General features: G+C 39.1%; 1 protein-coding gene across 2 annotated transcripts in view; it reads right to left on the bottom strand.

Moving 5' to 3' along the window:
* Positions 1 to 2,277: 2,277 nt before the first annotated feature.
* The window catches only part of MYOZ2 (myozenin 2), a 30,255-nt gene continuing 15,548 nt past the window's right edge, over positions 2,278 to 16,984 (bottom strand). The window contains exons 5-6 of one of the 2 annotated variants that reach the window (XM_034772318.1): positions 14,702 to 14,885; positions 2,278 to 2,445 (exon numbers count right to left, since the gene is read on the bottom strand). In XM_034772318.1, coding sequence (XP_034628209.1) covers positions 2,358 to 2,445; positions 14,702 to 14,885 — 272 coding nt within the window. In that variant the 3' untranslated portion in view covers positions 2,278 to 2,357. Of the gene's footprint in view, positions 2,446 to 4,729; positions 6,268 to 14,701; positions 14,886 to 16,984 lie in introns of those variants that run through there. The other variant, XM_034772317.1, reaches the window with a different exon arrangement.

The raw sequence follows: 16,984 nt of genomic DNA, 5'->3' as shown, positions 1-16,984 counted from the left end.
ACAGGAGTGGGGACTGGAGGAGAACCTCCTTTATCACATTTGACGTAGAGCACAGAATACTCACTCACAATGTGGAAACCTTCCAATTCAAGTTATCCTCCCCTCCACCTGATGAGAAGTGATTTAATGAGGAATCTTTACCTCACAGGTGAGTGCTGTAGTCATTAAGCAGTGGAATATTCTGATGTGGGTCTCCCTCAATCTTTCTTATTGAAGTTGTTCCACTTTAATTAAATAATTAAATATCAATTTGGCCAAAGAAAGTGTTAGAATTACTCTATAGCCTCATGGATAGAGCACTCATCTGAGAAGTGGCTGCTCCCTGTTCAAGTACCTTCTCCCCTCAGGAGAAGGTATGACTGAACAGAGGGTCTCCCACAATCTGGGTTAGTACCCTACCCACTAGGCTAAAGGTCAGGCTCCTTTTTCCCTGGCTGTTTTGTTTCAGCACCACACGTGACTGAATGCCTGTCTTCCCCTGGTTCATGGATCAAAAGCAGAAATAGGCACCTCCTTGCAGCCCAGACTTAGGCATTTATCTCTGTGCGAGCTATGGGACTTCGGAAACATCCCTCCAGTCAGCATCTTCCATTGGCTAGTTTTGGCAGCCCCCGCCTAGTATGCTGGCTTTGTGGATTGCATTCTAATGTGCCTATCTCTTCCCATTCATGGTATAGGAGCCTAGGCACCTTACTCAGGCTTTGTGGATTCCAGTGTTGTTTCTGTGATTTTTCTAGATGCCTAAAAGGTATGTGCTGCAATGCTCAGGGTTGCAATCCCTACATCCCTTTGTGGATCCTACCCTGGGAGTTTTGCTGTTGACTTTATATGGGTCAGAATCCCATCCAGAATGTAGAAGGGTCCTTAATACGATGTCCAAATTTCACATTTGGATGCTCATAGTAACACTTAGCTGTGTATGTTTATAATGTACATTCCTCAGTACCCTCATCCAAATGAGGGATGTTGCTGTCTTATGGAGGAGTCCCCAATTGAAAACTGGACTCCTGATGTGTATTTCTTATGTGAGTTTGGTATAACAGAGTCTCTGATGTTAACAGCATTTAATTGACTGACCCAAGACACTTTAACAGCATGTTTCTCAAACTTTATCAGTGCTGAGTACATTGTAATACAGAAATTATCTTCTGGAGCACCTTCCGTCTCCCTCACAATCATATAATATCTCTGTGGCAACTACAACAACTACAGACACGGAAAGTAATATTAGGAAATAATTGAATGTATTGTAATTGCCTTTCAACAAAATGTAGCCTCTGGAAATAATAAGGAGCAGCCAGCACCATGTGACCAGCCAACTCTCTGGGAACCACCAATAAGTGCTCCACAGGACCGCTTGTGATCTATGGACCACAATTTGAATAGCTCTGCCTTAACTTATATAGTATTTCATTTATATAACTAAACTATTGTTGTATGTAAAGTAAATAAGATTTTTAAAATGTTTAAGAAGCTGCATTTAAAATTAAATTAAAATGCAGGCCCCCCCCCCCCCCCCCGGATTGGTGGCCAGGACCCAGGCAAGTGAGTGCCACTGAAAATCAGCTCACGTGCCGTCTTCAGCACGCATGCCATAGGTTGCCTACCCCTAATCTAATCTATAGTTCTGTCTCTGACAGTGGCTGGTACTGGCTGCTTCAGAGGAAAGTGCAAAAAACACAAAAGTGGACAATTATGGAATAACCTGCCTATTAAGAAAATTTCTTCCTCACCTCTGTTGGTGAATTTGTCCCTGGTATAGCATATTCCGCTTTTTGTTGAATAATTCTGTTTTTTATTGTAGTTTCAATCAATCTATCTGAATTTTGGAGGAAGAATCAGGACAGTTTCCATCTTTACTAATGTACTACTCCAGTCCAACTTCCTGTATGGTTAGCCCTATTCCTTTATTCTCACAGCATTAATTCTGCTCTTGGGCACATATTGGATGAAATAGTGGCATAAACTTCACTTACAAATATTTGTTTGACATACTTTGTGATCTGATAAAAATAAACTACATCCTGGCTCCACTGAAATCAATGGCAAAATTCCACTTGCCTTCAGTGAGGCCAGGAGTTCAATCCTTCATGTTTTGTTCTATCTTCAGATTTACCAGGTAATTTCTGCCTCTGAGATTTGATAACAGCAAAATCCTATGAAATGAATTAAAACACACATTATTGGAGTTAATATAATCTGAATTTATTCCAAAAGAGTGAGATATTTGGATTATGAAGAAGAAGAGCAATCAGACAGATTGATGCAATCAAGACCTCTGAGAAGTGTATATGTATTTAGGGAACTTTACATCAAAGTACAGGATAAACAGGAGAACTTCAGTCTAACATTTCTTTCTAAAGGCAGATACTTGGTAACTGAAGACTGTAATATGGGAGGCACATTCTCATTTCCTGGAACCAGCTATCAAAAACATTCTTTATGCAGCAACGAGAAGAACAAATTGGCTAAAAATCTTGTTGAAACGGGGAGAAAGACCACATGGATTTAAGGCTAGCTTTCTTTCCAACACATAGTTACTGCTATCTCCGACTCCATCTCTGTACAAATAACATTATAGTTACAGCTGATACCTGCATATCCTCGGCCTTCTATAGCCATTAGAGGCCATGGGAATGTTTACCAGAGTAGTGTAAAGGTGCCCTGCGTAAATGAGAACAAAGCACAGAAAATTTTAGGGACAAGAAACAACCTTCTAGCTCAATATACAGATAAAGGCTTGCTAGCCTTTTCAAAATGTGCCCTTACTTTCTCTACCTTCCTGCATTTTTATCGTACCCTACTATCCTCTCCTTTTCTGGAAACAAATATAAGTGTCTCATGGACTCATTTGTACTCTGTACTTGCTGGCAAATTATTCCTTAAGGTTGTTTACCTATGCATAAAGCAGCTGTACCTCAGTTCCCCATTTAATCCATTTTGTCAGTCATTTTCCTGAGTTTTAGAAGAACCAATGTTAAAAAAAAGTTTCTCTTGACTTTGCCAGTCCCTGGAAACTTTTATTCTGTCACCTCAAGGCCATCTCTTTATCAGTAAAAATAAGCCCAAATCCTTACTCTTGAATCATGAATTAGACTCTTCAGCGTTGCCCTTCTCCGTATCCAAAGACAATAATATATTTCCAGTGGTATTGTAACTGCATGGAATATCCCAATGGCATCTTGCAAGCGCCTCACAAAGTAAATGGCCAATCCAAAACCCTTTGAAGTCAATGGAAAGGCCCTAAATTTCCAATCCTGCAAATTGAAGCTCCCTGAGTGGACCGTTACACAGGTACAGAGTTTTGTTTACTTTAGTGGAACTCTGCATAGTAAAGGTAGATCAAGTGGATCATTTTTCACATTTGAGACCTAGCATAGTATGATTTGGGGTGGGAGTGGGCAGCTGCGCCACTGTAGTGCTTAGTGAAGACTCTACTTATGCCAATGGGAGAGCTTCTTCCATCAGGGTAGATACTCCAACTCCATGGGAGGTGGTAGCTATGTCAACAGGAGAAGCCACTGGGAGTTAGGTCAGTATACATCACTCAGGACTGTGGAGTTATACCGACATAAATTTGTAGTGTAGGCTAATCTGCTAATCTGCAAATCCTTTTCCTGATCAAAATGTTGGATTATTCTTTTATTTAGCTCATATTCCCCTGACTTGATCTATGCTCACAGACTAGTATTTTTGCAATTTCATGCATTGAAATGTGTTTGTCATCTGCTGGCCCAATCATTAAACAATTCTGATCGCTTTGAATCTGGCTGTAATGCTCCTCCTTATTTATTTTACTTCTAGTCTCTTTGTGACACCTGCAGAATTGGGGAACTCATATTTAGTGTCATTGCCCATATCATTTTATATGTTAACAACAATAAATATTCTAAAAGTGACCCCTGGGCTGGATGGGGTGAAATTTTCAAAAGCACTGGGAGCAGCCTCTGTTTGGTAGGTGCAATTGACACCTGTACAATTTGTGTTCACCTTGTGCCACAAAATCAATTGCAGGCGAGAAATCAGAGAATTTCTGCCCCTAACTACCTGACTTGAACCCACAATTGAAATGGCTGTGCAATTTTTGCAAGTACAAATTACAACCACAAAAGTGGAGGGTAGGCTTCAGCTCATTTGGAAATGTATCTCCATGATCTCTTTCCAGTGTTAAAACTATTCATCCATGGTTACTCTTTAACTCTCTTAAGCCTTCCGGTCTCCCCATTTTACGTCTTATTCTATGTCTCTTTACCTCAGTCACATCTGATCCTCTCTGAATCACTCACTTTTGTAGATGAACCCATTATGGATCAACACCATCAGTTAGAGAAATGCCTTTGAAAAAGTAGTGTCTTGATGCATTTCATTTGTCTAGCTATTGCTACATCATACAGGCTATGGCTACACTATAGCTTAAGTCAACATAAGTTATGTTGCTCAGGGGTGTGTATTAGTCACCCTTGAGTGACATAACTGACTTAAGCGCTGGTGTGGATAGTGCTATGTTGGCGGGAGAGCATCTCTGCTCACAGGGACTAGGGTAATTAAGCTGATGGGAGAGCTCTCTCCTGTTGGCTTAGAGTGGCAGCAGTGGAGCAGCTGTGCTGCTGTAATCTCTCTATTGTAGCCATCGCCATAGGGTGGGGTTTAATTGTGATCTAAAGTTTGGGGTTGCATGTAGTTGTGAATCTTGTAAAACTTTATACACATCCGCTCATTTCACAAGAAAAACAGGCATTGAACATGTATATTTGTGATCAGAAAGTTAACGTGAGTCACATGCATCATGAGCCCCTTAAGAATGGATTCAGTACACATTAAAAGAGAGTTTTTACAGACAAAATTCACAACCTATTCCCCAAAACTGACATTCTTCATTCAAAATGTAATGGTACCATATTGTGTATTTAAAAATATAACATGCAAATGTTGTATCCTTCTCAAACAAAAGATAAAATTAATGAAAAATCAGTTATTAAATTGATGTTTTGCCTCTTATTAAAAATGAAGTTCTAATCTGAAAAAAGACATTAAAAATGGCACCTTTTTATTTAGTTTATCTGCTGTGTGTGTGTATCTGAATCATATCAGCTTCTGTTCAGCCCAATCCTTCATTTTCCTAATACATCGGGGCTTACCACTGTACAACATGCAAGAAAATTCTTACACACTGTAGTAAACCCCAATTCTACTCTGTAACCTGGACAGAAAAGAAAAACGACTTATGCAAATATACATTATGGCTATGGAAGGGCTAGAGAAGGATTTCTCAAGCAGGATATTCATTTGATATAAAGACCTATCTCATTTTATTAATACTCGTTTGGCATAAGTACTTTCACTCATTCATGTCTTTGCAGTTTTGAATAACAGAACAACCTCAAACTCATGTAGGTATAACCTTTGTACCTCACCATTTCATTCTGTAGTCTCTCTTTCTTATAACTATATCTACTATATACTTTCTACATTTGTCTAGCTAAACTTACTATTGGTGGTGATACAAGAATCAGCAAAAACATAAGTGATAAGCCTGCTCTCACTGAAGAGCTTTAACCTCACAGGGAGCAAGATTGGAGCCCAAGCTTCATTTCCAAATCCCAGAATAAGCAGGCAGTACTGACAGTATATTGAACAAATCTGACATGGTATCAAGAGGATCTGCTAGGACCAGAATAGACTGCCATGATGTCAGAGTCATTTCTTCCTTATCACAACTGCTCTTAATGTGGCAATGCAAAGGTCTGAAACAACATTAAGTTTTCATTAAAGAATAAAAGTGAAAAAAATAAAAGGTATAGACAGACAAAAGTCAAAAATGTGTCAATGAATAGTTGCCAAATTATTTTATTTATATTAGATTTCTAGATGAAATTAAACTCATGAAAAGGGATACTGTATCAGAAGTTATTAGACTCCAGCTACCAATGGAGGTTGTTGCAAGGAGCATCTATTAAAAGTCAAAATAATAACACACTGATTTTTATGGTCAGCTTTCAGCATTTTGTATCAAATATAAAACAACAGCTTCCTTTTCACAGGTCATCCGTTTCTGGAACAGTGTTGGAATCCGAAGGCTGGATGAACACTATGGGAATATTCTCTGACGTCCATCCCTTAGGAGTCCTGTTGAAGGACCTCCTGGTAGAAAGAGGATTAGCGAGGATCATGAACCTGGGATCATTTAGCAGCAGTAGATTAAAATCTGGTACCTTGAATTTAACCAGCTTTGATGCTCTCTCAAAACCACCAAATGGAGTGGCAACTCTGTAAAGATGGTGGGGGGGAAATAAAAGTGAAATGTGATTTTAACAATACCCATTTTTCTTTTGCCCCAAGAGCTGAAAAAGAATAATCTGTTTTTTGTTTTGATTTGGTTTGATTTGTTATGACATTTTTTCAGTACAGTAATATGATTCTTAGCTTTCTGAGATCTCTTGGAAAACTTTTGGAAAAGCCATATGTTGATTATTTTTCTGGCAAATTCTCTTCAATGCCCCTCTTTTGTTCCTTTACAATTTTTCTTTACATACATGTTTATTCTCAGCCTCTCTCATAGTCATAGTTACTCAATATTTGGATGGAAAAATGATTGAACAATAAGCACTTAAAGTGAGTGCCTGATGATTGATGATTTAGTCACTGAAGGTATTTTGCGAATGATACATCTGCTATATGCTCCAGCCTCTTCCCCTCCTATTTTGAGAGTCAGAACATATTGTCTTCTAGACATATTAAGGACCAGGTTCTATTGTCTTATGTGCATTACAGACCTCAAGAAGGTGAATTAAAGCAGTAAGGGCCTGATTCTGATCTCACACCACTATAAATCAAAGGTAATGAAGTTGAAGTCAGTGGATTAACAATGTACGACCCTATCTACTCACAAGTGTTGTATTGATTTAACTAAATTGGTTTAGAAACAGGCTTAGTTAAATTGGTGAAAAACAATGTTGTAATTGAAACCTACTCTCTGAAGAAGACTTTGTGCCTCAAGAGCCCTGCCTGGGTTTCTTTTGGTAGAGGTTTGCAGAAACCAAGGCCGAATCTAGCCCAATATCTGCTGCCAGTATTTTTAATGTTATTTAAAGGTAAATGGTCCTGAGGTGATTAGCTTGACAAATGGAAAGATAAGAAACACTTAGCAAGCATACACAGTTAAATGAATTTGCAAATATTTTAAAACAACAGTATTTCCACATACAATTTGTGATTCTTTTGTACTTGCAGACTTCTGGGCTGAGAGTTTTCCCTTAGCTGTTCCAGAACGCCCATGTATAACCAAACCTCACCAAACAGAAATAAATTGTACCAAATGTGGCCATACCTGTTAGTCAATCAAATAGTTTTTCTGGAATATATCTAGATTATGACCAGTAAAGAAGCAATTAAGATTTGTTAACTGGACCTTGATTCTTGGTTGCCACAAAACCACATAAGTAGTGGCACACCCAAGTGAATTCCAGCTGAAAATTGAGAGCTTTCAGTTGGCCCACTTGGTTTTCTGGGTTTGATACAGAGTGATGGATCCATTGGTCTAGAGTTCCTGGGGCTACTGGTCCTCCAGTGCAGACCAAAACAAATAATTGAACACCAGCAGAAACCAAAAGAGAACAATTGAAGATTTTACTGGAATGTTAGCAAGTTATACATGGTAAAACAATACTACCAGATAAGCAAACCACAAGATTCAACAAAAAAAATCAAAGGGAAGTATCTACTATAGACTAGACTACTCTATGTGGTGTATAGAGATTGCTCACTGAAATTTTGCAGTTAGGTACATAGAATTATAGAATCATAGAACTGGAAGGGACCTCAAGAGGTCATCTAGTCCAAACTCCTGCACTCAAGGCAGGACTAAATATTATCTAGACCATTCCTGGCATGTTTGTCTAACCTGCTCTTAAAAATCTCCAGTGATGGAGATTCCACAACCTCCCTAGGCAATTTATTCCAGTTTTTAACCACCCTGACAGTTAGGAAATTTTTCCTAATGTCCAACCTAAACAATTTAAGCCCATTGGTTCTTGTCCTATCCTCAGAGTTTAAGAAGAACAATTTTTCTTCTTCCTCCTTGTAACAACCTTTTACATACTTGAAAACTGTTATCATGTCCCCCCAGTCTTCTCTTTTCCAGACTAACAAACCCAATTTTTTCAATCTTGCCTCGTAGGTCATGTTTTCTAGACCTTTAATCATTTTTGTTGCTCTTCTCTGGACTTCTTCCAATTTGTCCACATCCTTCCTGAAATATGGCACCCAGAACTGGACACAATATTCCTGTTGAGGCCTAATCAGCACGGAGTAGAGTGGAAGAATTACTTCTTGTGTCTTGCTTACAACACTCCTGCTAATACATCCCAGAAGAATGTTCACTTTTTTTGCAACAGCTTTACACCGTTGACTCATATTTAGCTTGTGGTCCACTATGACCCCCCGATTCCCTTTCCACAGTACTCCTTCCTAGGCATCATTTCCCATTTTATACATGTGCAACTGGTTGTTTCTTCCTAAATTGAGTACTTTGCATTTGTCCTTATTGAATTTCATTCTATTTACTTCAGACCATTTCTCCAGTTTGTCCAGTTCATTTTGAATTTTAATCCTATCTTCCAAAGCACTTACAACCCCTCCCAGCTTGGTATCATCCACAAACTTTATAAGTGTACTTAGTGTGCCATTATCTAAATCATTGATGAAGATATTGAACAGAACCGAACCCAGAACTGATCCCTGTGGGACCCCACTCGTTATGCCCTTCCAGCATGACTGTGAACCACTGATAACTAGTCTCTGGGAAGAGTTTTCCAACCAGTTTTGCACCCACCTTATAGTAGCTCCATCTAGGTTGCGTTTCCCTAGTTTGTTTATGAGAAAGTCAAGTGAGACAGTATCAAAAGCTTTACTAAAGTCAAGATATACCACGTCTACCGCTTTCCCCCATCCACAAGGCTTGTTACCCTGTCAAAGAAAGCTATCAGGTTGATTTGACATAAGTTGTTTCTGACAAATCCATGCTGACTGTCACTTATCACTTTATTATCTTCTAGATGTTTGCAAATTGCTTAATTATTTGCTCCATTATCTTTCCGGGGACAGAAGTTAAGCTGACTGGTCTGTAATTCCCTGGGTTGTCCTTATTTCCCTTTTTATAGATTGGCACTATATTTGCCCTTTTCCAGTCTTCTGGAATCTCTCCTGTCTTCCATGACTTTTCAAAGATAATCGCTAATGGCTCAGATATCTCCTCAGTCAGCTCCTTGAGTATTCTAGGATGCATTTCATCAGGCCCTGGTGAATTGAACACCTCTGATTTGTCCAAGTAATTTTTAACTTGTTCTTTCCCTATTTTAGCCTTTTCTGAATCTATCTCATTTTCACATCATCCCAAGAAGAGCCAGCTCTGGTTCCAAAATTGATCCTGGCAAGGTGGTAAATGCCTTGTGAAAGGTTCTGATCACCCAGACTCCATGGGAATGGAGGATGGTTTTTGGATCAGGCTCCAAAACTACATCTTTTGATACATAAAGGACCAGATTTTGTAACAGCAGCCACTCTTCACACACAGTGAGCAAGCTTGGAAATTTTCTTCCACGTTACACATGACAAATTCTGTACAGTACCTTACTGATTAAAAATAATTACTTTATAATCAGTACAGAGTGAGTGCAGTGACCTACATGTTATTGGAAAATAACGATCATTTTAATTGCTGCTCTAATTAAGATATATATTCTCCAGGTAGTGTTCATGTAATCTTTAATGTTTATGGATTTGTAAGTTAACAAAAGGATAATCAATGTTAATTTTGTGTTTGTGCTTCGATATTATTATTATAATATTTTATATTATGAAATAATTGCTTCCGTTTATAATTCTGTCTCTACGTAGAGCACATAGGTATAGATAACACATTCAAATTTGTGTGTTTTATGAAAATTCACTAAATATCTTTTGAACTTACAAAAAATGAATAACTGCTATACTAAAGCTGGCCTCCCTGGATTATTCATTTACACATACCTGTGTGCTGTGCAGAAATACATGATGATCTGCATGAAAGAGAGTGCAGTAATCAGCTAATAAATGTTAATTTGTCCTTCATGACATCAGTACATTTTCCTGTGAGCAATAACTTGTATGACGACAAGGTGCTGTAATACCCTGCACTGTTTGGAAATTAAGCAAATAGTCTGAGTTCTGATTCATTGTCTGTAACCCAAAACCAGTGCCTAAAAAATTCCGAATAGTCATTGCACAATATAGGAGAAAAAATGCTGGTCTCAGGCAATGGCAGCAGGAAGTCTAGGGAGTGGTTTAATATTCACTTTGCATATTCCTAAAATGCTGATGCATGATTTAAAAATATCATGGCACATACATGTATTTTTTAGCCCCTGCTCTATATGTGCACATTATTTTTTTCCTCATTTTTAAAATCATTGTTAAATTGTCCCTATAAAGGAGAGAATTTTTATTTGAAATTTTTGAAGGTTAACAGATTGAGAGAGAAAGTTGTTAACTATCCTGGTTTAGCTGCTATAGTCATATAATAAAATAATAATAAAAAAAAATTCTGCATTTGCCCAGAGTTCTTTAAAAATGTGAATAACATTTCCTAAACGTTCTGCTTAGAGCTGTGCAGTGGAGACCTGCCCTTGACACACCCACACACTCTGGAGAAAGTAGGACTCAGGTGATGTCCCCTCACCCACCAGGATGCCTTGGGGAAAAACTGCAGAGAGGATTGGAACCATGCAGAGACACCACTGGGTAGGACCATCTGAAGAAGCAGCCAAAGCAGGACCCTTTGGACATTCTAGAGACTTTTCTACAATTTCCACTGGACTTTTTATTGCATGTGCCAATTGGCTGTTTGTTCCAACCCTCTCCTTCCCCTCCCTCACAATCTCTTCACCTCAGCTTCATTCCCTCTTAACTTCTTCTTCCAGTCCCTGTGCCCCTCCCCCTCACCTCATTCCCTTCAGTGTCCCCCCTCCTTTTACTTTACTTTTAGTTTACCCATTTCCCTCCTAACTAAACCCAGTCATAAAAAATAAATAAATCTTCGCACTAACAGTATGTTCGCTGCTGTCTGCTTGTGTGTTATACACTTTCCCCTGTCCTATGTCTTTCTTGTCTATTTAGACAAGCTCTTTAGGAGACGGACTGCCTGCTAGACTGTGCTAAGACAGTGCCTGCCTCCTGCAAGTTGAGGGCACTCGACACTTAGCAGGAGACACTTAGCATTTTGCAGGATCAGATCCAGCGTTTGTAAATCAATCAAGCAAAGCACTAGCCAGATGGACTGGATTCCTTAGTGTTTTGGAAGCAATAGATTGGGAAGGGAGAGGCCTGAGCAAGGACTGATCTAGTTGGAGAGGAAGAACCAGTCAAACCTGCTTGTTGTCAGATGCAGGCATGCTGCAGTGCTTTATTTGTCACCTATAATTCTATTTTTGACATTTTTCCCCACTGGAAAGAGAGTGGAAAGAAGGGGTTAAGTTAATTTCCTATTATAAACTAATTAGCAAAAGTAATTCACACTGGCTTTTCTATACCGATTCTTGGATAGATTCTTCCAGGCTGACATTCTTACCTTTGTGCCAGTTAATTCTCCTTGTGTCCCCCGGGAAACTCATCTCTAAAGGAAAGCAATTGGTTTTGCCATTTCCTATAGAGTTTCCATTAGAGTAGGGCACCTCTAATTTTCACCAGGAGCTCCACAGGTTCCTTACCAGCAGAGTCTGCGCAAGGTATTCTCTGAGCCTGTGTATTCTGGTCACCCTGACCATGCGCTCTACTCCATACCACATATATTTTAGACTGCATTGGTTATCTATAAGCCCTTAGCAGGGACGCGACTTCAGTTCCTTTTTGCTGCCACAGCCTCCTCCTTGGTGGACTTACAAGTGCTGCCAGGCTCCTGTTGTGTAAACCCAACCCCAAGTCAGACCATTAGCTCTATTAATTCCTGAGATCTGATCCTGCTTCCATTAGAATCAATTGTTAAACTCCCATTGATATGTGGTCAAGATTCAGCCCTGTATTGCTGGAAAGGGTAAATGATACATTTCTGCACAAAAAAAGTTCTGAAGCTTTTTCTAGCTTCCATACACCTCTAAAATAGTCCTGATTTAAAGTCATCCTTGTCTGAGTCTTATTCAACAAACCTAACTCATTTCTTAGTCAGGAAAAACTCCTAGTGAAGTCCCATTGATTTCATTAGTAGTGGTGCTTGAGCAAGCAGATTTGAAAGGATCCTAAATTTGGTCTCTAAAAATCAAAGAATGTCATTTTAACAAATATAGCTGAATGTACTAAGAACAATCTGAACACTATCTTTGGAGTTCCATGCCAAGCATGCCATCAATCCCACTTCTTCTCTCCTTCTGCTGATTAATAGTGAATGTACCTGTGCGTTGCACTGTACTTGGAATTACCAAATCCTGAAAGTGATTCTTCCTGGAGTGACACAGTGGGACTGAAAATCCTGACTGATACTAGCTAAGACAGTGACGTCATTATGACATCACAACCCATCTGTTCAGTATTTTATCAATTGCATGGTTCCAGGATAGTAATGAAAGAAACCAATTAGCTAGACACTTTCTGCATTAATAGTGACTAGAGGTCATAAATATAAAGGTATTGTACACATCAAACAGCCAATTTAGGCCTGACATAGTTTGGTGCTTTTTTCCAGATGGGGCAGGGTATGTTTTTATTTAAAATATGAAGGATTACATCATTCTGCCTTGTATTTTGAATTTACCAGTTCCATTTTTAAAACTTTCTGGACCAAAATAAGACCAAAACATGAATTTCAGTAGCAGGTTTCAATTTGTTATAACAGTTAGTAGGGATGATATTGACCCTTCCCATGTACAAATGCACAAAAGAGGAATATGTACTCCCAAAAGATGCAGTTACACCACGTCATCATGGAAAAACAAGACTGGTAGCGATGAGAAATGGGCAGTGGACAAAACCTAATCTCCCTGAGGAGGCTGAAAATCTGAATATCAGCCAGATCTCAGACCCTATGTTTATAGCAATTCTGCTTCAGTGCAGCCCCTCGTTCTTCCTTTTACCAGCAATGGCAGCATGTATCTGACTCAATTGCTATCTATAAGTGTCTATCAGGTTTTCTGTAGTGCTAGTAACCATAGTAGCTAAACTGTGCTGCTATTGTTCCCATGATAGCTGTTGTGGTCACATAAGCTCTCCAGTCAGTATCTTTCATGTCATTTTCTCAGGGGAACATGGCACATTGTTTCCCAGCTCTTCCTCCAGGTCAATAGCTACAACTACTTGTTCATCTGGTGATACACATAATTGTTGTGAAGCAGATTTAGGGGAGACTATGCAGTGCCATGATGTGATAGCTGTATTTCTCCTCCTCACCCCCATAATTTAGGTCCACCTGCGTACCTCCATGCTCCTGAATGTAGATGTTGGTCTTGACAATTTCCTACAGATTTACATTCCCACTATTTCCCATTTTCTATGGAAGTAGATTGCCACACAGCTGGGTTGGTTTGTTTATTTGTTTTTATTTTTTTGGCCAGTTTTTTGGTTTGGCTTAGTCAGCGGGAGCTAAACAGGAGCCATTTAAAAAAAAAGTTTGTGACTTTAATAAAAGAAGATATTGTGCACAATATGAATAAAAGTGGGAGGCACAGTCTGGATGTTTTTTAAAGCTCCCAAAAATAGTTCCAAGTTCCAACCAATGTCAACATAACAAGAGGTTCCAATGAAAACCACAGTACGCCAACTACCGTGTAAATAACTTCTCATTCAGCTCCCTGCTGGCTCCACACTCAGTACCTTGTTTTTGGTGCCTAGTTTTTATTTTTGTGACCCTATTTTGCAGATTTAGAACTGAAATCTCTTAGTTTAAGATGTTACCAGAGATTGCAATGGCCCGTTAAACATAATGGAGGGTCTGTTGCTTCAGGTGATGGACCAGCTCCAGTGAGGGCTGAATGCTCTCAGCTTCTCCAGGCTTTTAAGGGCAGCAGGTGAGAGTTGAGGGCTCTCAGCTCTTTGCTGGATCAGACCCTAAAACACAAATCTGTTGATTGTGGATTGTAACAAAAAGAAACAAAAATTGATGGTTCCTATTATAGTGCTTATGAACCAAACTCTAACCAGAACTCTCCTTTGCATAGTGCTCACTTGGGGACTGATCCAGTGCCCATTGAAGTCATTGGAAAGATCTAATACGCTTTGGATCATGCCCTTGCTGTGTCCTATTTATTCCATCAAGTCAGGCGCACTGGAACAAGTTGTATAGTAGGGGTGTTGAAAGCCATTGAACCAAACTGTAAACCCTGTATATGATGGAAATCACTTCAAACCAGCATCCCTAGTTCTAGCACCTTTGCTAGAAATGCATCAAATTCCTAATTTCATTGGATATTGTGTTCTTCTCTTACTTTTTTTTCTTTAATTATTTCTTAGTCTTTTACTATGACCTTCCTCTTGTGTTGTTTATGCTAGAGCTTATTTTAGAATCCATTATTTAGATTTAGACTAATTGTGCTTTCCCCTTTAAAGTCTTTGTGTGTGCGTGTGCGCATGTGTGTGTGCATGTATGAACCAGTTTTTTTCCATATAGTTTGGTTAAAAAAAAATTCCACTTCACATATGTATTTCTACCGTCCGGTAAAATTCATCTTCCTTCCTAAATTACCTGTTAAAGCTCCTGTAGTCAGGCAGCTCTGGCTTTGCTTCAGGCTTAAACAGTCTAGGGTATAAAGCCTCCAACAGCTCTGGGTCATTGCTGATGGCTTCTAGCCAGGGGGACTGATAATATTTTGGCACAGAAGTAGTGTTGAACCTCTCAGGAGGAATTTCCTTCAGTGGTCCAGAATATCCTTCATGGAAATAAATCAAGGATAAATAATTATAATCATGCATTGCATTTTATAGCACTTTTCACCCAGGTATCTAAAGAGGCAATTACACATATTAATTAATGCTCACTACAGTCCTATGTAGTTACACATATTAATTAATGCTCACTACAGTCCTATGTAGTAGATAAGAATTATTATATATCCATTTTATAGAAGGGTAAGCTGAATAAAAGAGAGGGTTAAGTTACTTGTCCAAGACTACATAGAAGTGGGAAGCAAACATAGGGGATTTGTACCACTTTAGTTAAACCAGTGCAAAAGGCTGTGTAGATGCTTATTTAGGTTTAAGGGTGGTTTATTTTGGTTTATCTTAAACCTGTTTCTTGTTTATTTAAGCTGGTTTAAACCAAAGTACCAGTGTCCACATAGCCTCTTGCACTGGCTTACCTAAATGAGTTTAAAATCAAACCTTTAGTTAAAATAATTCAATTCTGCCTGTAGACTAGTCTTTGGGTAGGCTTTTAAAAAGCACTAAAAAGAGTTAGGAGCACAAGTCCAATTGCCTTTCAGTGGGACCTGTGCTCAGGGCTGGCTCCAGCTTTTTTGCCGCCCCAAGCTGCGAAGAAAAAAAAGAAAAGAAAAAGAAAAGCCCGATTGAGCGGAGCAATTGAGCTGCTGCCGAAGAGGAAGCGAGGCACTGAAGGACCCGCCGCCGAATTGCCACTGCAGACCCGGATGTGCCGCCCCAACAATGGACGGACTGCTGCCCCTTTCTATTAGCCGCCCCAGGCACCTGCTTCTTTCGCTGGTGCCTGGAACCAGCCCTGCCTATGCTCCTAATCCCTTAGGCACTTAGGGATACTAATCCCTTAGTATCCCTTAGGGATACTAATCCAGTATCCCTGGTTCTCCATTGTCTTGCACCATGCAAGCAAGTGAAGAATCAGACCCATTCTCAACCTCACCAATGAGGGATAGATTCCTTCATCCTTACTCCTTTCGATCAGTACCTTACTACATAAGTAGTTCCATTGACTTTAGTGGGATTACTTCCATAATTAGGTGCTACACAACAGGCGTAAGGGTGGCAGAATCAAGCCCTTACTATATACCATAGTTGAGAGTATTAAAAACAGCAAGGGGTTGTCCTAAGATCTGAGCCAAAATTATTTGTTAGAAGAAGAGGGACAATTATTCCTAACTTTTTACCTTGATAGGTTTCTAATTCTCTAAATTAACTCTATTGCTTCATTTCAGCATAAAAAACACTGTTTTGTTTCCAAATCATAAAAAAATCAGAGTTCAGACAAATATTTTCTGCAGACAATGAGCTCAAAGATCACACCTCAACATTGGAAATAGAGATTGCACCCATTCACATTGTATTGGGCTTATGGATACACAGTGTACTAAAGCTCTTAGTACTTTTAGCAATCACTGATAGAGTGGCATTGATCCAGTTGATACTGGCTGGAAAAAGTCTACACAAAACATGCATGCACTGAACAATGCTGAACAAAGAATGACTTTGTAAAAACCTCTGCCTGCTTATGGATAATTCAGAACCAGGAAAAAGAGCTATATTCACTATTCATATATTCATATATTGTCACAAATAATTTGGCCAGCTCTAGTCTTTAGGCTTCCATGTAGCTCAGGGCTTTAAATAAAGAAAACAGGATCCTTGCAAGCAAGGTCTTTAAAATAGAAAAATATCACTGCATCCAGAGAGACAAATTCTCCTCTCAGCTATTCTCACATAAAGGGCTCAATCAGAACCTGCAGTGACTTCAGATTCACATTTAGAAGCTGTAATAAAATTAGTGATGCTGAAGCTCAGATGGCTGAAAATTTTAGTGCGGATAAACAATTAAGATTGATAGGATCAGATCAATGGGGTTATGCAGATTTAGGATCTGATGATCTGGCCTCAGATGTTTATTCAAACTTATCAAATATACTTTGGCCTAAATGTCTCCTGGGATTTCTAGTGTTTCATGGCATTAATTAGCTCACAGATATCATGAGAATAGCCTCTCTCAATGTATCTATGTATTTCCACTTGGGTGTGAAACTAGACAGTAGAGGTATGTGAAGATTTTTATAAACCACACTGA

This window comes from Trachemys scripta, chromosome 5 (assembly GCF_013100865.1).
Source record: "Trachemys scripta elegans isolate TJP31775 chromosome 5, CAS_Tse_1.0, whole genome shotgun sequence".
Lineage (NCBI taxonomy): Eukaryota > Metazoa > Chordata > Testudines > Emydidae > Trachemys > Trachemys scripta.
Note: the sequence above shows the minus strand (reverse complement) of the source record. Positions and strands in the feature narration are given on the sequence as shown.